Raw genomic sequence first — 25,288 nt, 5'->3', positions numbered from 1 at the left:
AGAGCAGTAAGCTGGTAATGGTATATAGCCTGGCACCACATGGACACAGATGGCAGAGCAGTATGTTGGTAATGGTATATAGCCTGGCACCACATGGACTCGGATGGCAGAGCAGTAAGCTGGTAATTGTATATAGCCTGGCACCACATGGACATGGATGGCAGAGCAGTAAGCTGGTAATGGTATATAGCCTGGCACCACATGTACACAGATGGCAGAGCAGTAAGCTGGTAATGGTATATAGCCTGGCACCACATGGACTCGGATGGCAGAGCAGTATGTTGGTAATGGTATATAGCCTGGCACCACATGGACTCGGATGGCAGAGCAGTAAGCTGGTAATGGTATATAGCCTGGCACTACATGGACATGGATGGCAGAGCAGTAAGCTGGTAATGGTATATAGCCTGGCACCACATGGACATGGATGGCAGAGCAGTATGTTGGTAATGGTATATAGCCTGGCACCACATGTACACAGATGGCAGAGCAGTAAGGTGGTAATGGTATATAGCCTGGCACCACATGGACACGGATGGCAGAGCAGTATATTGGTTATGGTATATAGCCTGGCACCACATGCACACGGATGGCAGAGAGTATGTTGGTAATGGTATATAGACTGGCACCACATGGACACGGATGGCAGATCAGTAAGCTGGTAATAGTATATAGCCTGGCACCACATGTACACGGATGGCAGAGCAGTAAGCTGGTAATGGTATATAGCCTGGCACCACATGGACACGGATGGCAGAGCAGTAAGTTGGTAATGGTATATACCCTGGCACCACATGGACACAGATGGCAGAGCAGTAAGCTGGTAATGGTATATAGCCTGGCACCACATTGACACGGATGTCATAGCAGTAAGCTGGTAATGGTATATAGCCTGGCACCACATGGACATGGATGGCAGAGCAGTAAGCCGGTAATGGTATATAGCCTGGCACCACATGGACATGGATGGCAGAGCAGTAAGCTGGTAATGGTATATAGCCTGGCACCACATTGACACGGATGTCATAGCAGTAAAGCCTGGCACCACATGGACACGGATGGCAGAGCAGTAAGCTGGTAATGGTATATAGCCTGGCACCACATGGACATGGATGGCAGAGCAGTACGTTGGTAATGGTATATAGCCTGGCACCACATGGACATGGATGGCAGAGCAGTACGTTGGTAATGGTATATAGCCTGGCACCACATGGACACGGATGGCAAAGCAGTAAGCTGGTAATGGTATATAGCCTGGCACCACATGGACACAGATGGCAGAGCAGTAAGCTGGTAATTGTATATAGCCTGGCACCACATGTACACAGATGGCAGAGCAGTAAGCTGGTAATGGTATATAGCCTGGCACCACATGGACATGGATGGCAGAGCAGTACGTTGGTAATGGTATATAGCCTGGCACCACATGGACATGGATGGCAGAGCAGTAAGCTGGTAATGGTATATAGCCTGGCACCACATGGACACAGATGGCAGAGCAGTAAGCTGGTAATGGTATATAGCCTGGCACCACATGGACACGGATGGCAGAGCAGTACGTTGGTAATGGTATATAGCCTGGCACCACATGGACATGGATGGCAGAGCAGTAAGCTGGTAATGGTATATAGCCTGGCACCACATGGACACGGATGGCAGAGCAGTAAGTTGGTAATGGTATATAGCCTGGCACCACATGTACACAGATGGCAGAGCAGTAAGTTGGTAATGGTATATAGCCTGGCACCACATGGACACAGATGGCAGAGCAGTAAGCTGGTAATGGTATATAGCCTGGCACCACATGTACACAGATGGCAGAGCAGTAAGTTGGTAATGGTATATAGCCTGGCACCACATGGACACGGATGGCAGAGCAGTAAGCTGGTAATGGTATATAGCCTGGCACCACATGGACACGGATGGCAGAGCAGTAAGTTGGTAATGGTATATAGCCTGGCACCACATGGACACGGATGGCATAGCAGTAAGAGGGTAATGGTATATAGCCTGGCACCACATGGACACGGATGGCAGAGCAGTAAGCTGGTAAAGGTATATAGCCTGGCACCACATGGACACGGATGGCAGAGCAGTAAGCTGGTAATGGTATATAGCCTGGCACCACATGGACACGGATGGCAGAGCAGTAAGCTGGTAATGGTATATAGCCTGGCACCACATGGACACGGATGGCAGAGCAGTAAGCTGGTAATGGTATATAGCCTGGCACCACATGGACACGGATGGCAGAGCAGTAAGCTGGTAATGGTATATAGCCTGGCATCACATGGACATGGATGGCAGAGCAGTAAGCTGGTAATGGTATATAGCCTGGCATCACATGGACATGGATGGCAGAGCAGTAAGTTGGTAATGGTGTATAGCCTGGCACCACATGGACACGGATGGCAGAGCAGTAAGCTGGTAATGGTATATAGCCTGGCACCACATGGACACGGATGGCAGAGCAGTAAGTTGGTAATGGTATATAGCCTGGCACCACATGGACACAGATGGCAGAGCAGTAAGCTGGTAATGGTATATAGCCTGGCACCACATGGACACGGATGGCAGAGCAGTAAGCTGGTAATGGTATATAGCCTGGCACCACATGGACACGGATGGCAGAGCAGTAAGTTGGTAATGGTATATACCCTGGCACCACATGGACACAGATGGCAGAGCAGTAAGCTGGTAATGGTATATAGCCTGGCACCACATGGACACAGATGGCAGAGCAGTAAGCTGGTAATGGTATATAGCCTGGCACCACATGGACACAGATGGCAGAGCAGTAAGCTGGTAATGGTATATAGCCTGGCACCACATGGACACAGATGGCAGAGCAGTACGTTGGTAATGGTATATAGCCTGGCACCACATGGACACAGATGGCAGAGCAGTAAGCTGGTAATGGTATATAGCCTGGCACCACATGGACACGGATGGCAGAGCAGTAAGCTGGTAATGGTATATAGCCTGGCACCACATGGACACGGATGGCAGAGCAGTAAGTTGGTAATGGTATATAGCCTGGCACCACATGGACACGGATGGCAGAGCAGTAAGCTGGTAATGGTATATAGCCTGGCACCACATGGACACGGATGGCAGAGCAGTAAGTTGGTAATGGTATATAGCCTGGCACCACATGGACATGGATGGCATAGCAGTAAGAGGGTAATGGTATATAGCCTGGCACCACATGGACACGGATGGCAGAGCAGTAAGCTGGTAAAGGTATATAGCCTGGCACCACATGGACACAGATGGCAGAGCAGTACGTTGGTAATGGTATATAGCCTGGCACCACATGGACACAGATGGCAGAGCAGTACGTTGGTAATGGTATATAGCCTGGCACCACATGGACACGGATGGCAGAGCAGTAAGTTGGTAATGGTATATAGCCTGGCACCACATGGACATGGATGGCATAGCAGTAAGAGGGTAATGGTATATAGCCTGGCACCACATGGACACGGATGGCAGAGCAGTAAGCTGGTAAAGGTATATAGCCTGGCACCACATGGACACAGATGGCAGAGCAGTAAGCTGGTAATGGTATATAGCCTGGCACCACATGGACACGGATGGCAGAGCAGTAAGCTGGTAATGGTATATAGTCTGGCACCACATGGACATGGATGGCAGAGCAGTAAGCTGGTAATGGTATATAGCCTGGCATCACATGGACATGGATGGCAGAGCAGTAAGCTGGTAATGGTATATAGCCTGGCATCACATGGACATGGATGGCAGAGCAGTAAGTTGGTAATGGTGTATAGCCTGGCCCCACATGGACACGGGTGGCAGAGCAGTAAGCTGGTAATGGTATATAGCCTGGCACCACATGGACACGGATGGCAGAGCAGTAAGTTGGTAATGGTATATAGCCTGGCACCACATGGACACAGATGGCAGAGCAGTAAGCTGGTAATGGTATATAGCCTGGCACCACATGGACACAGATGGCAGAGCAGTAAGCTGGTAATGGTATATAGCCTGGCACCACATGGACACGGATGGCAGAGCAGTAAGTTGGTAATGGTATATACCCTGGCACCACATGGACACAGATGGCAGAGCAGTAAGCTGGTAATGGTATATAGCCTGGCACCACATGGACACAGATGGCAGAGCAGTAAGCTGGTAATGGTATATAGCCTGGCACCACATGGACACAGATGGCAGAGCAGTACGTTGGTAATGATATATAGCCTGGCACCACATGGACACAGATGGCAGAGCAGTACGTTGGTAATGGTATATAGCCTGGCACCACATGGACACAGATGGCAGAGCAGTAAGCTGGTAATGGTATATAGCCTGGCACCACATGGACATGGATGGCAGAGCAGTAAGCTGGTAATGGTATATAGCCTGGCACCACATGGACACGGATGGCAGAGCAGTAAGTTGGTAATGGTATATAGCCTGGCACCACATGGACACAGATGGCAGAGCAGTAAGCTGGTAATGGTATATAGCCTGGCACCACATGGACACGGATGGCAGAGCAGTAAGCTGGTAATGGTATATAGCCTGGCATCACATGGACATGGATGGCAGAGCAGTAAGCTGGTAATGGTATATAGCCTGGCACCACATGTACACAGATGGCAGAGCAGTAAGCTGGTAATTGTATATAGCCTGGCACCACATGGACACAGATGGCAGAGCAGTAAGCTGGTAATGGTATATGGCCTGGCACCACATGGACACAGATGGCAGAGCAGTAAGCTGGTAATGGTATATAGCCTGGCACCACATGGACACGGATGGCAGAGCAGTAAGCTGGTAATGGTATATAGCCTGGCACCACATGGACACAGATGGCAGAGCAGTAAGCTGGTAAAGGTATATAGCCTGGCACCACATGGACACGGATGGCAGAGCAGTACGTTGGTAATGGTATATAGCCTGGCACCACATGGACACGGATGGCAGAGCAGTATATTGGTAATGGTATATAGCCTGGCACCACATGCACACGGATGGCAGAGCAGTAAGCTGGTAATGGTATATAGCCTGGCACCACATGGACACGGATGGCAGAGCAGTACGTTGGTAATGGTATATAGCCTGGCACCACATGGACACGGATGGCAGAGTAGTATATTGGTAATGGTATATAGCCTGGCACCACATGCACACGGATGGCAGAGCAGTAAGCTGGTAATGGTATATAGCCTGGCACCACATGGACATGGATGGCAGAGCAGTAAGCTGGTAATGGTATATAGACTGGCACCACATGGACACGGATGGCAGATCAGTTATCTGGTAATGGTATATAGCCTGGCACCACATGTACACGGATGGCAGAGCAGTAAGCTGGTAATGGTATATAGCCTGGCACCACATGGACACGGATGGCAGAGCAGTAAGTTGGTAATGGTATATACCCTGGCACCACATGGACACAGATGGCAGAGCAGTAAGCTGGTAATGGTATATAGCCTGGCACCACATTGACACGGATGTCATAGCAGTAAGCTGGTAATGGTATATAGCCTGGCACCACATGGACATGGATGGCAGAGCAGTAAGCTGGTAATGGTATATAGCCTGGCACCACATGGACATGGATGGCAGAGCAGTAAGCTGGAAATGGTATATAGCCTGGCACCACATTGACACGGATGTCATAGCAGTAAGTTGGTAATGGTATATAGCCTGGCACCACATGGACACGGATGGCAGAGCAGTAAGCTGGTAATGGTAAATAGCCTGGCACCACATGTACACGGATGGCAGAGCAGTAAGCTGGTAATGGTATATAGCCTGGCACCACATGGACACGGATGGCAGAGCAGTAAGCTGGTAATGGTATATAGCCTGGCATCACATGGACATGGATGGCAGAGCAGTAAGCTGGTAATGGTATATAGCCTGGCACCACATGTACACAGATGGCAGAGCAGTAAGCTGGTAATTGTATATAGCCTGGCACCACATGGACACAGATGGCAGAGCAGTAAGCTGGTAATGGTATATGGCCTGGCACCACATGGACACAGATGGCAGAGCAGTAAGCTGGTAATGGTATATAGCCTGGCACCACATGGACACGGATGGCAGAGCAGTAAGCTGGTAATGGTATATAGCCTGGCACCACATGGACACGGATGGCAGAGCAGTAAGCTGGTAAAGGTATATAGCCTGGCACCACATGGACACGGATGGCAGAGCAGTACGTTGGTAATGGTATATAGCCTGGCACCACATGGACACGGATGGCAGAGCAGTATATTGGTAATGGTATATAGCCTGGCACCACATGCACACGGATGGCAGAGCAGTAAGCTGGTAATGGTATATAGCCTGGCACCACATGGACACGGATGGCAGAGCAGTACGTTGGTAATGGTATATAGCCTGGCACCACATGGACACGGATGGCAGAGTAGTATATTGGTAATGGTATATAGCCTGGCACCACATGCACACGGATGGCAGAGCAGTAAGCTGGTAATGGTATATAGCCTGGCACCACATGGACATGGATGGCAGAGCAGTAAGCTGGTAATGGTATATAGACTGGCACCACATGGACACGGATGGCAGATCAGTAAGCTGGTAATGGTATATAGCCTGGCACCACATGTACACGGATGGCAGAGCAGTAAGCTGGTAATGGTATATAGCCTGGCACCACATGGACACGGATGGCAGAGCAGTAAGTTGGTAATGGTATATACCCTGGCACCACATGGACACAGATGGCAGAGCAGTAAGCTGGTAATGGTATATAGCCTGGCACCACATTGACACGGATGTCATAGCAGTAAGCTGGTAATGGTATATAGCCTGGCACCACATGGACATGGATGGCAGAGCAGTAAGCTGGTAATGGTATATAGCCTGGCACCACATGGACATGGATGGCAGAGCAGTAAGCTGGAAATGGTATATAGCCTGGCACCACATTGACACGGATGTCATAGCAGTAAGTTGGTAATGGTATATAGCCTGGCACCACATGGACACGGATGGCAGAGCAGTAAGCTGGTAATGGTAAATAGCCTGGCACCACATGTACACGGATGGCAGAGCAGTAAGCTGGTAATGGTATATAGCCTGGCACCACATGGACACAGATGGCAGAGCAGTATGTTGGTAATGGTATATAGCCTGGCACCACATGGACACGGATGGCAGAGCAGTAAGCTGGTAATGGTATATAGCCTGGCACTACATGGACATGGATGGCAGAGCAGTAAGTTGGTAATGGTATATAGCCTGGCACCACATGGACACAGATGGCAGAGCAGTAAGTTGGTAATGGTATATAGCATGGCACCACATAGGCATGGACCGCAGAGCAGTAAGTTGGTAATGGTATATAGCCTGGCACCACATGTACACAGATGGCAGAGCAGTAAGCTGGTAATGGTATATAGCCTGGCACCACATGGACACAGATGGCAGAGCAGTATGTTGATAATGGTATATAGCCTGGCACCGCATGGACTCGGATGGCAGAGCAGTAAGCTGGTAATGGTATATAGCCTGGCACTACATGGACATGGATGGCAGAGCAGTAAGCTGGTAATGGTATATAGCCTGACACCACATGGACACAGATGGCAGAGCAGTAAGTTGGTAATGGTATATAGCATGGCACCACATAGGCATGGACCGCAGAGCAGTAAGTTGGTAATGGTATATAGCCTGGCACCACATGTACACAGATGGCAGAGCAGTAAGCTGGTAATGGTATATAGCCTGGCACCACATGGACACAGATGGCAGAGCAGTATGTTGGTAATGGTATATAGCCTGGCACCACATGGACTCGGATGGCAGAGCAGTAAGCTGGTAATGGTATATAGCCTGGCACTACATGGACATGGATGGCAGAGCAGTAAGCTGGTAATGGTATATAGCCTGGCACCACATGGACATGGATGGCAGAGCAGTATGTTGGTAATGGTATATAGCCTGGCACCACATGTACACAGATGGCAGAGCAGTAAGGTGGTAATGGTATATAGCCTGGCACCACATGGACACGGATGGCAGAGCAGTATATTGGTTATGGTATATAGCCTGGCACCACATGTACACAGATGGCAGAGCAGTAAGCTGGTAATGGTATATAGCCTGGCATCACATGGACACGGATGGCAGAGCAGTAAGCTGGTAATGGTATATAGCCTGGCACCACATGGACACGGATGGCAGAGCAGTGAGCTGGTAATGGTATATAGCCTGGCACTACATGGACATGGATGGCAGAGCAGTAAGTTGGTAATGGTATATAGCCTGGCACCACATGGACACAGATGGCAGAGCAGTAAGTTGGTAATGGTATATAGCATGGCACCACATAGGCATGGACCGCAGAGCAGTAAGTTGGTAATGGTATATAGCCTGGCACCACATGGACACGGATGGCAGAGCAGTATATTGGTAATGGTATATAGCCTGGCACCACATGCACACGGATGGCAGAGAGTATGTTGGTAATGGTATATAGACTGGCACCACATGGACACGGATGGCAGATCAGTAAGCTGGTAATAGTATAAAGCCTGGCACCACATGTATACGGATGGCAGAGCAGTAAGCTGGTAATGGTATATAGCCTGGCACCACATGGACACGGATGGCAGAGCAGTAAGTTGGTAATGGTATATACCCTGGCACCACATGGACACAGATGGCAGAGCAGTAAGCTGGTAATGGTATATAGCCTGGCACCACATTGACACGGATGTCATAGCAGTAAGCTGGTAATGGTATATAGCCTGGCACCACATGGACATGGATGGCAGAGCAGTAAGCTGGTAATGGTATATAGCCTGGCACCACATGGACATGGATGGCAGAGCAGTAAGCTGGTAATGGTATATAGCCTGGCACCACATTGACACGGATGTCATAGCAGTAAGTTGGTAATGGTATATAGCCTGGCACCACATGGACACGGATGGCAGAGCAGTAAGCTGGTAATGGTATATAGCCTGGCACCACATGTACACGGATGGCAGAGCAGTAAGCTGGTAATGGTATATAGCCTGGCACCACATGGACACAGATGGCAGAGCAGTATGTTGGTAATGGTATATAGCCTGGCACCACATGGACACGGATGGCAGAGCAGTAAGCTGGTAATGGTATATAGCCTGGCACTACATGGACATGGATGGCAGAGCAGTAAGTTGGTAATGGTATATAGCCTGGCACCACATGTACACAGATGGCAGAGCAGTAAGCTGGTAATGGTATATAGCCTGGCACCACATGGACACAGATGGCAGAGCAGTATGTTGGTAATGGTATATAGCCTGGCACCACATGGACACGGATGGCAGAGCAGTAAGCTGGTAATGGTATATAGCCTGGCACTACATGGACATGGATGGCAGAGCAGTAAGCTGGTAATTGTATATAGCCTGGCACCACATGTACACAGATGGCAGAGCAGTAAGCTGGTAATGGTATATAGCCTGGCACCACATGTACACAGATGGCAGAGCAGTAAGCTGGTAATGGTATATAGCCTGGCACCACATGGACATGGATGGCAGAGCAGTAAGTTGGTAATGGTATATAGCCTGGCACCACATGGACACATATGGCAGAGCAGTAAGCTGGTAATGGTATATAGCCTGGCACCACATGAACACAGATGGCAGAGCAGTAAGCTGGTAATGGTATATAGCCTGGCACCACATGGACACGGATGGCAGAGCAGTATATTGGTTATGGTATATAGCCTGGCACCACATGTACACAGATGGCAGAGCAGTAAGCTGGTAATGGTATATAGCCTGGCATCACATGTACACAGATGGCAGAGCAGTAAGGTGGTAATGGTATATAGCCTGGCACCACATGGACACGGATGGCAGAGCAGTATATTGGTTATGGTATATAGCCTGGCACCACATGTACACAGATGGCAGAGCAGTAAGCTGGTAATGGTATATAGCCTGGCATCACATGGACACGGATGGCAGAGCAGTAAGCTGGTAATGGTATATAGCCTGGCCCCACAAGGACACGGATGGCAGAGCAGTAAGCTGGTAATGGTATATAGCCTGGCACTACATGGACATGGATGGCAGAGCAGTAAGTTGGTAATGGTATATAGCCTGGCACCACATGGACACAGATGGCAGAGCAGTAAGTTGGTAATGGTATATAGCATGGCACCACATAGGCATGGACCGCAGAGCAGTAAGTTGGTAATGGTATATAGCCTGGCACCACATGGACACGGATGGCAGAGCAGTATATTGGTAATGGTATATAGCCTGGCACCACATGCACACGGATGGCAGAGAGTATGTTGGTAATGGTATATAGCCTGGCACCACATGGACACGGATGGCAGAGCAGTAAGTTGGTAATGGTATATAGCCTGGCACCACATGGACACGGATGGCAGAGCAGTAAGCTGGTAATGGTATATAGCCTGGCACCACATGGACATGGATGGCAGAGCAGTAAGCTGGTTATGGTATATAGCCTAGCACCACATGTACACAGATGGCATAGCAGTAAGTTGGTAATGGTATATAGCCTGGCACCACATGGACACGGATGGCAGAGCAGTAAGCTGGTAATGGTATATAGCCTGGCACCACATGGACACGGATGGCAGAGCAGTAAGCTTATAATGGTATATAGCCTGGCACCACATGGACATGGATGGCAGAGCAGTACGTTGGTAATGGTATATAGCCTGGCACCACATGGACATGGATGGCAGAGCAGTACGTTGGTAATGGTATATAGCCTGGCCCCACATGGACACGGATGGCAAAGCAGTAAGCTGGTAATGGTATATAGCCTGGCACCACATGGACACAGATGGCAGAGCAGTAAGCTGGTAATTGTATATAGCCTGGCACCACATGTACACAGATGGCAGAGCAGTAAGCTGGTAATGGTATATAGCCTGGCACCACATGGACATGGATGGCAGAGCAGTACTTTGGTAATGGTATATAGCCTGGCACCAAATGGACATGGATGGCAGAGCAGTAAGCTGGAAATGGTATATACCCTGGCACCACATGTACACAGATGGCATAGCAGTAAGTTGGTAATGGTATATAGCCTGGCACCACATGGACACGGATGGCAGAGCAGTAAGCTGGTAATGGTATATAGCCTGGCACCACATGGACTCGGATGGCAGAGCAGTAAGCTGGTAATGGTATATAGCCTGGCACTACATGGACATGGATGGCAGAGCAGTAAGCTGGTAATGGTATATAGCCTGGCACCACATGGACACAGATGGCAGAGCAGTAAGCTGGTAATGGTATATAGCCTGGCACCACATGGACATGGATGGCAGAGCAGTACGTTGGTAATGGTATATAGCCTGGCACCACATGGACATGGATGGCAGAGCAGTAAGCTGGTAATGGTATATAGCCTGGCACCACATGGACACGGATGGCAGAGAAGTAAGTTGGTAATGGTATATAGCCTGGCACCACATGTACACAGATGGCAGAGCAGTAAGTTGGTAATGGTATATAGCCTGGCACCACATGGACACAGATGGCAGAGCAGTAAGCTGGTAATGGTATATAGCTTGGCACCACATGTACACAGATGGCAGAGCAGTAAGTTGGTAATGGTATATAGCCTGGCACCACATGGACACAGATGGCAGAGCAGTAAGCTGGTAATGGTATATAGCCTGGCACCACATGGACACGGATGGCAGAGCAGTAAGTTGGTAATGGTATATAGCCGGGCCCCACATGGACACAGATGGCAGAGCAGTAAGCTGTTAATGGTATATAGCCTGGCACCACATGTACACAGATGGCAGAGCAGTAAGTTGGTAATGGTATATAGCCTGGCACCACATGGACACAGATGGCAGAGCAGTAAGCTGGTAATGGTATATAGCCTTGCACCACATGGGCACGGATGGCAGAGCAGTAAGCTGGTAATGGTATTTAGCCTGGCACCACATGGACACAGATGGCAGAGCAGTAAGCTGGTAATGGTATATAGCCTGGCACCACATAGACACGGATGGCATAGCAGTAAGTTGGTAATGGTATATACCCTGGCACCACATGGACACAGATGGCAGAGCAGTAAGTTGGTAATTGTATATAGCCTGGCACCACATGGACACAGATGGCAAAGCAGTAAGCTGGTAATGGTATATAGCCTGGCACCACATGGACATGGATGGCAGAGCAGTAAGTTGGTAATGGTATATAGCCTGGCACCACATGGACACGGATGGCAGAGCAGTAAGTTGATAATGGTATATAGCCTGGCACCACATGTACACAGATGGCAGAGCAGTAAGCTGGTAATGGTATATAGCCTGGCACCACATGGACACAGATGGCAGAGCAGTATGTTGGTAATGGTATATAGCCTGCCACCACATGTACACAGATGGCAGAGCAGTAAGCTGGTAATGGTATATAGCCTGGCATGACATGGACAAGGATGGCAGAGAAGTAAGCTGGTAATGTTATATAGATTGGCATGACATGGACAAGCATGGCAGAGAGTAAGCTGGTGATGGTATAAAGCCTGGCAACACATGGACACGGATGGCAGAGCAGTAAGCTGGTAATGGTATATAGCCTGGCACCACATGTACATAGATGGCAGAGCAGTAAGCTGGTAATGGTATATAGCCTGGCACCACATGGACACGGATGGCAGAGCAGTAAGCTGGTAATGGTATATAGCCTGGCACCACATGGACACGGATGGCAGAGCAGTAAGCCGGTAATGGTATATAGCCTGGCACCACATGGACACGGATGGCAGAGCAGTAAGCTGGTAATGGTATATAGCCTGGCACCACAAGGACACGGATGGCATAGCAGTAAGTTGGTAATGGTATATACCCTGGCACCACATGGACATGGATGGCAGACCAGTACGTTATTAATGGTATATAGCCTGGCACCACATGGACTCGGATGGCAGAGCAGTAAGCTGGTAATGGTATATAGCCTGGCACCACATGGACATGGATGGCAGAGCAGTACTTTGGTAATGGTATATAGCCTGACACCACATGGACACGGATGGCAGAGCAGTAAGCTGTTAATGGTATATAGCCTGGCACCACATGTACACAGATGGCAGAGCAGTAAGCTGGTAATGGTATATAGCCTGGCACCACATGTACATAGATGGCAGAGCAGTAAGCTGGTAATGGTATATAGCCTGGCACCACATGGACACGGATGGCAGAGCAGTAAGCTGGTAATGGTATATAGCCTGGCACCATATGGACACAGATGGCAAAGCATTAAACTGGTAATGGTATATAGCCTGGCACCACATGGACATGGATGGCAGAGAAGTAAGCTGGTAATGGTATATAGCCTGGCACCACATGGACACGGATGGCAGAGCAGTAAGCTGGTAATGGTATATAGCCTGGCACCACATGGACACAGATGGCAAAGCAGTAAGCTGGTAATGGTATATAGCCTGGCACCACATGGACATGGATGGCAGAGAAGTAAGCTGGTAATGGTATATAGCCTGGCACCACATGGCCTCGGATGGCAGAGCAGTAAGTTGGTAACGGTATATAGCCCTGCACCACATGTACACAGATGGCAGAGCAGTAAGCTGGTAATGGTATATAGCCTGGCACCACATGGACACGGATGGCAGAGCAGGAAGCTGGTAATGGTATATAGCCTGGCAACACATGGACACAGATGGCAAAGCAGTAAGCTGGTAATAGTATATAGCCTGGCACCACATGGACATGGATGGCAGAGAAGTAAGCTGGTAATGGTATATAGCCTGGCACCACATGGCCTCGGATGGCAGAGCAGTAAGTTGGTAACGGTATATAGCCTGGCACCACATGTACACAGATGGCAGAGCAGTAAGCTGGTAATGGTATATAGCCTGGCACCTCATGGACATGGATGGCAGAGCAGTAAGCTGGTAATGGTATATAGCCTCGTACCACATGGACATGGATGGCAGAGCAGTACGTTGGTAATGGTATATAGCCTGACACCACATGGACACGGATGGCAGAGCAGTAAGCTGGTAATGGTATATAGCCTGGCACCACATGTACATAGATGGCAGAGCAGTAAGCTGGTAATGGTATATAGCCTGGCACCACATGGACACGGATGGCAGAGCAGTAAGCTGGTAATGGTATATAGCCTGGCACCACATGGCCTTGGATGGCAGAGCAGTAAGTTGGTAACGGTATATAGCCTGGCACCACATGTACACAGATGGCAGGGCAGTAAGCTGGTAATGGTATATAGCCTGGCACCACATGGACATGGATGGCAGAGCAGTACGTTGGTAATGGTATATAGCCTGGCACCGCATGGACATGGATGGCAGAGCAGTAAGCTGGTAATGGTATATAGCTTGGCACCTCATGTACACGGATGGCAGAGCAGTAAGTTGGTAATGGTATATAGCCTGGCATGACATGGACAAGGATGGCAGAGAAGTAAGCTGGTAATGGTATATAGCCTGGCACCACATGGACACAGATGGCAGACCAGTACATTGGTAATGGTATATAGCTGGCACCTCATGGACACGGATGGCAGAGCAGTAAGCTGGTAATGGTATATAGCTGGCACCACATGGACACGGATGGCAGAGCAGTAAGCTGGTAATGGTATATAGCCTGGCACCACATGGACACAGATGGCAGAGCAGTAAGCTGGTAATGGTATATAGCCTGGCACCACATGGACATGGATGGCAGAGCAGTAAGTTGGTAATGGTATATAGCCTGGCACCACATGGACACGGATGGCAGAGCAGTAAGTTGGTAATGGTATATAGCCTGGCACCACATGGACACAGATGGCAGAACAGTAAGTTGGTAATGGTATATAGGCTGGCTCCACATTGACACAGATGGCATAGCAGTAAGTTGGTAATGGTATATAGCCTGGCACCACATGGACATGGATGGCATAGCAGTAAGAGGGTAATGGTATATAGCCTGGCACCACATGGACACGGAAGGCAGAGCAGTATGTTGGTAATGGTATATAGGCTGGCACCACATTGACACGGATGGCATAGCAGTAAGTTGGTAATGGTATATAGCCTGGCACCACATTGACACGGATGGCATAGCAGTAAGTTGGTAATGGCATATAGCCTGGCACCACATGGACACGGATGGCAGAGCAGCAAGTTGGTAATGGCATATAGCCTGGCACCACATGGACACGGATGGCAGAGCAGTAAGTTGGTAATGGTATATAGCCTGGCACCACATGGACACAGATGGCAGAGCAGTAAGCTGGTAATGGTATATCGCCTCGCACCACATGGACACGGATGGCAGAGCAGTAAGTTGGTAATGGCATATAGCCTGGCACCACATGGACACGGATGGCAGAGCAGCAAGTTGGTAATGGCATATAGCCTGGCACCACATGGACACGGATGGCATAGCAGTATGATTAGTGTAGTTCTCTATGTGAACTGTACGGTTGCCAGAATAAAACACATTCCCGGTCAGGAGTGGATTGGGGCCCGAAACCGGGAGTGGGGGGGGGGGTGGCGGTAGTGATGCGTGCCCGGGGTGTGGCGGCGGTAGTGATGTGCGCCCGGGAGGGTTGGGAGGGGGGCTCACCTGAGGCGGCTTCCTCCTGGCGTCTGTACTTTTGCGGGGGCTGTCAATTACCGGCGCCGCCCTGGCCCTGGCGGTCGGCGGGGATCTTGAATCAGGCAGCGGGGAGGAGCTGGGAGCCTGGGAGGTGCAGCAGCCCTCCCACGCCCATTTTGGATTTGGGCAAAGTGCTGCGGCCGCGGCCCAGCCAGCCCAGGGGCGAGCGCTGCCGGACCCTTTTTGATGAGTTTTGGGCCATCCCACCGGGAAATGGGCCGGTTTCCAGGTGGGCCAATCCGCCCCTGTTCCCGGTTGCTGATTGGTTGTGGATCTGCTTCCCCTCCTGGAGGATCACACCGGTCACCTCTGTACACCACACATAACAGTGTTACTGTAATACTGGGCCTCCTACAGTAAATATCGTTCCCAGTCTCCGCACAGCACCTCTGGGGTTCCCTGCATCCAATAAATATCCTCTAATGGCTTCCTAAATGCACGGTGTATAGTTTGGGAGCCTACTACCTTCCCCATTGCCTGTCATTAATACAAAGAGGAGGTTTTTCTGGTTGATTTTCTTGGATGTGAATTTGCATCCTTGTAAGTCAACTAGATCCTGACATTCGATTGTCGCTCAGTTGCACTCTGCAGGAAGTGGGTGCGGGGGTCGGACAGATGTCAGCTGCCCATCCCCCCCGCCCCCCTCCTCTCCACTCACAAGAGAAGCAGATTAGAAATCCGTGCATAGTAAAACCCATCCTAAACGTTTTATCAGTACATTTTATTCCACCACCATCAGATTAGGGCAGGATTCCTCCTTGCTTATGGAATTATATTTGAACTAAGAAGCAATTAAACCACTGCATATCATTACTACGGGACATATTCAATTGGCCATAAACTTTTTGCAGCCGCTATCGTGTCCGATTTCTGATTAATGCTCAGTTGCATTATTTAGTTGCAGAAACTTGAGCGAAACCATCATTCGGCAAAAATCGGCGGACAAACAAAAAAAAAAAATGGTGAAATCAGCCTGAGCTCTCGTCTACCTGCAAATAATATTGGATTACATGGTGGCTATATTTTACCGTTCAAAAGAAAAATATTTTCTGCATTTAAACGATTTTACAGTTTTGTAACAACTGTTACTATAAAAAAATATATATATATCTGAATTAACGACCAATGCACCACGGAGCTGGGTTAGGTTACCATTAGTCTGAAAAAAAAAATAGTTTTCCTTTGGTTTAATTATTAATTAATTAATTAATTAAATAATTAATTATTAAAAAATTAAAAAGACCTCTTTGGTCACCATGCACTTATTAAATGATATATTATACAATGCCAATATATTGTACAAATGGTAGTCTCAGATTTGAGAGCCACCCTTGGATACGCCACTGTGTGTCTGGTGTCACAGGCAGGGCCGGTGCAAGGCACCAGAGCGCCCCAGGCAAGTCGGGGTGGGGGCGCCCCGGTGTCTGCCGCCCGGGTACCTGTCCTGCGGCGCTATAAAGCTGGCGGCGGTGGCGGCAGCGGGGGGTCCCTGCATTCAATAATAAATAACGAGCGCTATCCGCCGGGCTATGCGGAAGTGCTTCTGTTTGGAAACACTGGCCGCACGGCGCAAGCTGATTGGCTGAATCTCAGCCAATCAGCGTGCGACCAGTGTTTCCAAAACAGAAGCGCTTCCGCATAGCCCGGCGGATAGCGCTCGTTATATCTTATTGACTGCAGGGACCCCCCGCTGCCACCGCCAGCTTTTATGCCGCAGGACAGGTACCCGGGTGGCAAGGGGGGGCAAAATACCACCCTCCAGTGGCCGGCGCCCTAGGCATATGCCTAGATTTGCCTAGTGGTGGCGCCGGCCCTGGTCACAGGGATAAACTGTTGCAGAGAAAAGGTCTAAAAGCTATAATAATCTACAGCATGTACAGGTCTGTGATCTTGTACGGTATGTCAAATATGAAAACAACCTGTAATAGCTATGTAACGTAATAGGGTGCTCGTGCCTTAGGTAGCATTGTACTGTGTCAACCCTAGGTACAGAATGCGTTGTGGTATGCAGCAGTGGGAGATTATTGTTATTTAGTAAGTAAGTAAGTAAAATTTATATAGCACACTTTCTCCAGCAGGACTAAAGGCGCTTACAGACATTAAAAAACAATGCACATAATACAGAGGATGTTGGTGGTACAGTAACAGACATGTCACAGACAAAAGAAACCCTTGAGCACACAGTAAGCATAATGCAGGAGTGGTTCAGCATTTTGGATAATAACTTCCATGGGTTGTGTACTCCACCCTGACAAGGTACCAAGTGCGGCAGCCATTTTAGGCGCTCTGCGTAGGATCAGGGCCGGCCTTAGGCATAGGCAAACTAGGCAATTGACTAGGGCATTTGGAATGCCTAGCGGCATCAGCAGTTTCTGCTGATTAAAATGATATGCAGCATGCCTATATTCTGTGTGTGAGTGAGGCTGTATCTGCATATGAAATAGTGTATTCATGGAAATCACTGTAACATAGCATTCCGTATGCAGGTACAGCCACAGTCGCACACAGAATATAGGCATGCCACATATCATTGTAATCATCGGAAGCTCCTTGTGTGTGCTGGTCATAACAATTTAAATAAGATGAATTTTCAGCAAAAAAGGCACCCAACATTAGCAGAACTGGCCAGGAGCTGCATGGCCTATTGAGGCAAGATGTATGAGGAAACATCTGTATCCAAGCAGAGGCAGAGGTCACAGTGTTAGCGGCTGTGTGAGTGCTGTCTGCGGGTGGGTTGGTTGTGCAATAGTGTTTTCGGCATATGTGTAAGGGGCATTATGTGTGTCATATGTATAAGGGCATTAATAATGTGCAACATATGTGTAATTACCCAGGGTGAAATAGATTACCCCTAAAAGAAATTACCCGAAATGGATGATTTCAATGTATACTCAGGTCCATGTATTTTTCATCCCATTCACAAGTGCACCAGATGAGGCAGCCATGGTGGGCGCACTACGAAGGTTACACTGTTTATGAATCACTATTTATTTTATCAACATTTTTATTATTACAAATATAGTACTGATTCCATTTACTGTTGTGCACTGATTCCTTACTTTTGTGCATGTTTCTGTTCAACGTCTCTTCATTCATACTTTCCGATCTAATTATTTTGATGTTCCTATCTTATAAACTGTGTTTCTTACACTCTTCTTTCTGTACTTAATAGAGTTATCAGGAACTGTCACAGTTTTACATTATTTACAATGCTAATCAAAATTAAATCTAACAATGGAGTTAATGCCCAGCTATGCTCACTTAATTTCAAATTCCCCCCCCCCCTCCCCCCAAAAATAAAATAAAGATAGATAAATAAATAAAATCTCTTTGATGCACAGAATTTCCATTGCTAATTGTTCGGGAACTGCAAATAATAAGTATTCCCCATATGTAATGTATTCTGCATTCTCATATCCTCATGCCATTATTCATTGCAGCCTTGGGCTAGTTTCACATAAGTTAAGAGGAGAGGGATGCGTAGGATCCCTCTCCGGCATTCTCTAGACACCAATACGTGGCCAGCAGACCGCTCTTGCATGGTACTGTGTCCAACAGGCTTATGCGATCTCTGCACTTCTTAGGCACCACAGGGATGGGCTTTTTTAGCGGACCCAGTCTTTGCAGCTGTATTTCAATACATTTGGGTGATCATTCATTTCTTACTGTGATTAGCGGCAATAACAAACTACAATGATTGGGTCTAAGACCTGGTAGTTCATAAATTTGGCCACAAATATTTTCAATTGAGTCTTTAAGATTTATCTGATCTTCATCGTTATGTTCTAGGGATATCTTTTCATTCTTCCTCTTTCAGGCTTCCTGGTCTGAATTGCTGAAATAATCTCAATTTATCTGAAAGATGAACCTAGTCTTTGTCTCTTGCGGCTTGACATTAAACATGTGGGACTCCCAAAAGTGTTCTTCTCCTTGTCTGAGCTGCTTTATCTTGTTTTATATTTATTTGTTCTCTAATTCCATATTCGGCTCCCTCTCAACCACTAACAAATGCCCTCTTTACACTTTCTGCCATCATTGCTAGTTCCTCAATGACTTTTCTTGCACTCACGTCTGTTGCAAAGCTTCCCTCTCGCTATGTTCTCTGTATCCGTTACTACTCCAATCCTGAACTTTTCTCTTTATACGTCTTTCAACAATATTCTCATGCCAGTTTTTATTTATGTGGCAAAAAAGATATATAGGAGGCAATAACATAAAATATATCTAGAAACAAAGATATTAGTCTGCTGGTCCTTTTCCCTCAATTCACATAAAGGGGAAAGTGAGGGCTTATTATTCTGCATGGTTATACCAATGGTATAGTGAGTACACAATATCGGCATTTGCCAGAACTACACATATTATTTAGGGAGAGTTTGTGTAGGTAAACCCTTATAGACTGCATATGCAACAAGAACTGTCCAGTGAAATTGCTCTTGCTGGCTCCTGAGGGGTGGGGTTACTGAGAGAACAGCCCATGAGGCTGCTATGGGGCAAATATTCCTAACTGTCATCTCAGGGGGCATAAATATTTTTTTGCATACCTAAAGTACTGACATTCATTATTAAACCTAAGAACTTCATTATTAAGTACCTTTTTCTTACATTTTTGACGACTACTAATATTAACAAATTTGCTAATCATACTATGCCTGTAACCCATTTGCTATATAGTTACTACTTTAATTAGACATGCAAACGTAAAAAAAAATTGAAAAATACTTTTTTTAATATTTCAAAATGCTAACTCTTTACATATAAGCAATTTTAATTATTCTGTTCCCCTACATCAAGTAAAGCAAGAGTGCTGCCAAGACAAATAATTACATTATGGATCCATTAGTGTAATATACTGTACATTTAAATATTAAACATGTTCCACCAATGATGCTATTGTTCATGTATGTTCCAGTCTTGCATTATGTTCCATCGACTTGAATATGTCCAATATGAAGGGGTAGTAATATATTCGTATCCATAACCGTACATCATGTTATTTCTCTGTCCTTTCTTTTGTACAAGACTGTAATTATCTTTTGATTATCTTGTAATATATTCTCAGTTGTGCCCTCTACTACCTTATTATCATCACAGAAAATAATGCAAAAATTATTTATCCGATTGTTTCGACTGAACTGAACGCCATTCTTTTGGGAACTCCTTCTTAACAAAAGTGTGTGTATAAAAAATGCGATGAGAATATAATGGCACCCAAAGCACAATTACTTTTGCTCAAATTAGTGATTACGCTCACCTGCCAGGCAGTTTTGCAACATTTTTACATAATTCTTAGCAGCCAGCAGGCATAAATATATTTATATAACAAATACAACTGAATATATGATTACACAAATCAAAAAAATTAACATATCTTCAACTATTCATAGGTGCTTGTGCCAGTCAACGTATACCTTGGGATGCTAGCAAGATGCTAGATATAAGATCATCAACTGTATAATGCATTTGCAATGCGTAGTATGGGTGCAAATGCCCTCTGACTTTATAAAACGTAAAAAGTAAAGGATTTCATAAAATATGACAGGAAGGGTGGAGTACATTGTAGGTGCTTTACTCTTTATAATATAAAACATATTATTGATTAAATAACTTTAGATATGTAATAAAAACATAGTTTAATTATTTCAATATTTAAAAAAAAATATTATTTGAGAAAAAAAAAAATGATCTATCAAAAACAATGTTTTTGTGAGTATAAAAAAATCGGTACTTGTTTCCTAGCAGGGCGCCCAGATTTCTTATGTATGCGAACGTAGTGAAATCGCATCGCATCGCATGGTACGTTTTTACCGTGCGATGCAATTTGGGATTCCATGACTCCCATAGACGGAGAGTAGAATCTGTTCCTAAAACCCCACCAGTATGCACGCCACCCTGAAGCGCGGCGAGCGTCGGCGGAATGCGTCCTCCCGACCTTTTCATACCCCCACTATCCACGCTGGCGTGGAGTTGATTTTATATAGTGTGGCGAGCACAGCGAGCAACCGAGCCCGAAGCTTGGCGTGCGGATGCGAAATACATGTAAAGTAATCCTCGTCCCCTCACTTCGGGCTCGGTGGCTCGCTGCGCTCGCCACACTATATGTATTCAACTCCACGCCGACGTGGAAAGTGGGGTATGAAAAGGTTGGAGGACACGTTCCGCTGCGCTCGCCATGCTTTGGGGTGGCGTTGATACTGGGGGTGACACTAAACAATGGCACTAAACAAACCCATCACATCTCATACTATGCACCCATCACATCTCATTGTAAGCACCCATCACATCTCATGGCATGGGTGCTTATACAATGAAATATTGCATTGCATCGCATTTGGTGCACTGAGATCGCATGCAATATTTTATTGTAGAAGCAATCTTGTGCACTTTCCCATCACATCTCATGGCATGGGTGCTTATACAATGAAATATTGCATCACATCGCATTTGGTGCACTGAGTTCGCATGCAATATTTCATTGTAAAAGCAATCTTGTGCACTTTATATGGACATCGCATCGCATCGCACACCACTATACATGCTGCGCGATGCAATCTGATTTCACTACGGAGAATAGCCCAGTACGCAAAATGCGTACTGGGCGCCCTGCTAGGAAACAAGTACCAAAAAATCTAATAATTTGCAATGAATGAATAAACATATCCTGCCTATTGATTTTCTTATCTATTTTTTATATTGATATTTTTATTTTATTTACTTTTGTATCATTTTTTTTTATTTCTGTTTAATCCATACATTCCGTATGACTAATAAGATCTGTGTTGAGGACATTTTAAACATAATTGTTACAATTATTAGTTAAATGAAACAAATGAACTTCATTTATTGATGCTTACAATTACATAAAAAAATAGAAAATGTATTATTAATTGAAAAGTAACAATAAAGAGAGTATGTTTTTTTTTTTTTTTTTTTTTTTTTTTTTTATATAATTACTGCTGGTTAATGTTGGCAGTGTTATATTTCCAAATGGTGGGATCATTCTAATAAGTTAAATCAATTAAATAATACAGGTAAAAATAATAATAATAATAATAATAATAATAATAATAATAATAATAATAATAATAATAATAATAATAATAATAATAATGCAGGTAATAATAATAATAACCCCGTATTTATTATTTATTTACAGTTTCTTATATAGTGCAGCAGTTTCCGTTGCACTTCACCCTTATCCAAATATCCATTTTCCAAATTATTCCAAAAACCATAGTCTCCAAAATGTACTTTCATTTTTATTTTTTTGCTAAAATCCTACTGGGGACATCTGTAACTGGCACGACTGGGCAAAAAAAAACATGTAACTGGCACTAAATATGTACAAGGACACGATTGCTTGGCATTCAAATTCAGTGTCTGAGATTGTACACAAACTTTTTTTTATATTTTAAAACCTTGTTTCATGCACAAATAAAATATATATGTGTGTACTTCATGTGTGTGATGTGCTTATACGACATAAATGCAAGATACCTCATTCAAATATAAAAAAATTCCAAAATACTGAATAATCCGTTATCCAAAATTCTTCTGTTCCTGAGCATTTTGGATATAGGATACTCAACCTGTATCAACAATTAAATAACATATAAGCAAATTGATTTGTACATTTTATGTAATTTATTTTGAATGAAATACCAATGTATTCTATGTTAAAATCTGAAGTAACAATATATTTCCTACAGTAAAACCTGTTTGAATAAAATTGTCTTACAACACATATCTAACCCTAATATGAATTAATAAATAAAATGAGATCTAATTATACAGAACAAATGTTAACGCTTGTTGTTGTCCCTGTCCAAACAACAATATTCTATTTGTAGACATATCTATCGTCTTCTACATATTTCGTTTTCAAATCCAAATTCATTTTATTTTCTCTAACATGTATATTTAAAATGAAACATTGTGCAATATGTTTTAGAGGAAGTGATTTGTGTAGGCAGCAGCTGAAGAGAATGTAGAAGGTCAAGGAATTAATTTTGCTATCAAGGCGGTACAATTGTATTATTAGATAATAGAACTTGGCTCCAAACTGGCTTTGTTGCTGAGTAGTGAGTTTAAATAAGAAAATAAATTATGTTCAGCCTGCACAAGGAAATAAAAGGTGAATTTGAAATACTAATTATTATTCTAAAAATACATGCACACGTGGACAACTAGATATTTTTTGGCCCCATTATAAAAGTTTGTATGGGTCCCTATGTACCACCAAGTGGTAAAAAATATATAATACACATGTACAGTAACTTTGACAGCGAAAGTGGGCCTCTTTTAGCTCTGTGCCCCGTAGCAGCTGCTCTCCCTGCACCTTTGGTAGTTATGCCCTTGGAGACATATTCATATAGTATGTAAAAAAAAAAAAAACATTTTAAAGTTTATACTGCTACATTTCCATCAGCAAAGATTTAGGTCATTGTTTCTCAGAGTTACATGTAGCATAAAAAAAAAGCAAACAAATATAGTATACTAATTTTAATGCCATAATAAAAAATAAAAAACTTATTTGGAAGTTCACTCCACTGATATGTTGCTTTCGGGAACATTCAATGAATTTACATTTAAATTAAAGCCAATATAAATGTCTGTAATTATTTAGAAATTATAACTATTGATATTTGCAATTTTCGTCACTAAATAAAAAAAAAATAGAATGACATCATATATACTATATAAATGGAAAAAAATGTTGAATACATATATTATAAAATATTTTATGTGCTATTGTTGTCATTTATATAGCCATAAAATGCAAGAAAACCACACCCATAAATGTGATATATAGACCCTTTTGTTGATTTAACAAAAACTGCATTGACTATGGATGGGTGAATGTACAGGACGTAAATCGAACCATACTTTCTGAATTCCCAGTTCTTTCTGAATAAGACAATATAGGCTAATATGTCTTAATGATCCTTAAATGTCAATGATGTTCAGGTTCCCAGGCCAATTTCTATTTTTTTCTCATATCAGCCATACTTTTTGATGGTCTTTTAATTTAGTATTATTTTTTCATGTTTTAACCTTGACAATGTCAGTAAAATATTCACCCATCCTTAGTAACGACATCGCCAGCTGCCTCTAATTGTGGTCAAAATGCTCTGCCCTTTGGCTTCTCTTGAAAAGTTACTTGAAGTCTGTAGAACTTTTTATCCAAAAATGTGTAAAATGCTAAATTTCTGTGTTGGTAGCCTAAAACTTTTTCCCTGTTTGACAACAAATCTTTTAAAAAATTTCCAAAATGCAGATCCCCTCTAGAATATAATGTTTAGTTAACAATGAGTCTGTTTAAGAGCCTAGAATGTTAGACTATATTTTTTTTTTTACAAAAATATATAGGACCCTCGTTCATATTTTATTTGATCCTTTCTTCTGAAGAAGCCTCAAAATTCCTCTCTTTTACTCTCTTACGCTTTCTCTCTTCTATATCTCTTGAAAATCAGCCCGGAGTGCAGAGCACTTTCACTACCTTTTATGACGTAGCAGGTGATGTCATAGCTGGAGGCAGGGATAGTCAACTTTCCCTCAACCTACTCCCCTCATGCGCTGAAGGATCTCTTTTCGGGAATGGAAGCAGAGACTCAACCATGGTAAGTAATCCCACCTTTAATCTGCATC

The 25,288-nt window shown here is 45.1% G+C and overlaps 1 protein-coding gene across 4 annotated transcripts in view; it reads left to right on the top strand.

Moving 5' to 3' along the window:
- Positions 1-25,288, top strand: part of CTNNA2 (catenin alpha 2) — a 1,425,647-nt gene that overhangs the window by 1,321,510 nt on the left and 78,849 nt on the right. For 2 of the 4 annotated variants that reach the window (XM_083180424.1, XM_083180478.1), the window contains one exon: positions 25,114-25,260. The exons of the other annotated variants lie outside the window; for them this stretch is intronic. In XM_083180424.1, the coding sequence (XP_083036550.1) occupies positions 25,114-25,260 (147 nt within the window). The remainder of the gene's footprint in view (positions 1-25,113; positions 25,261-25,288) is intronic. 4 annotated transcript variants of the gene reach the window in all.

Source organism: Crinia signifera, chromosome 1, assembly GCF_055691185.1.
Source record: "Crinia signifera chromosome 1, ASM5569118v1, whole genome shotgun sequence".
NCBI lineage: Eukaryota > Metazoa > Chordata > Amphibia > Anura > Myobatrachidae > Crinia > Crinia signifera.
The sequence above is the reverse complement of the archived record's forward strand: the minus strand, read 5'-3'. Positions and strand labels throughout refer to the sequence as shown.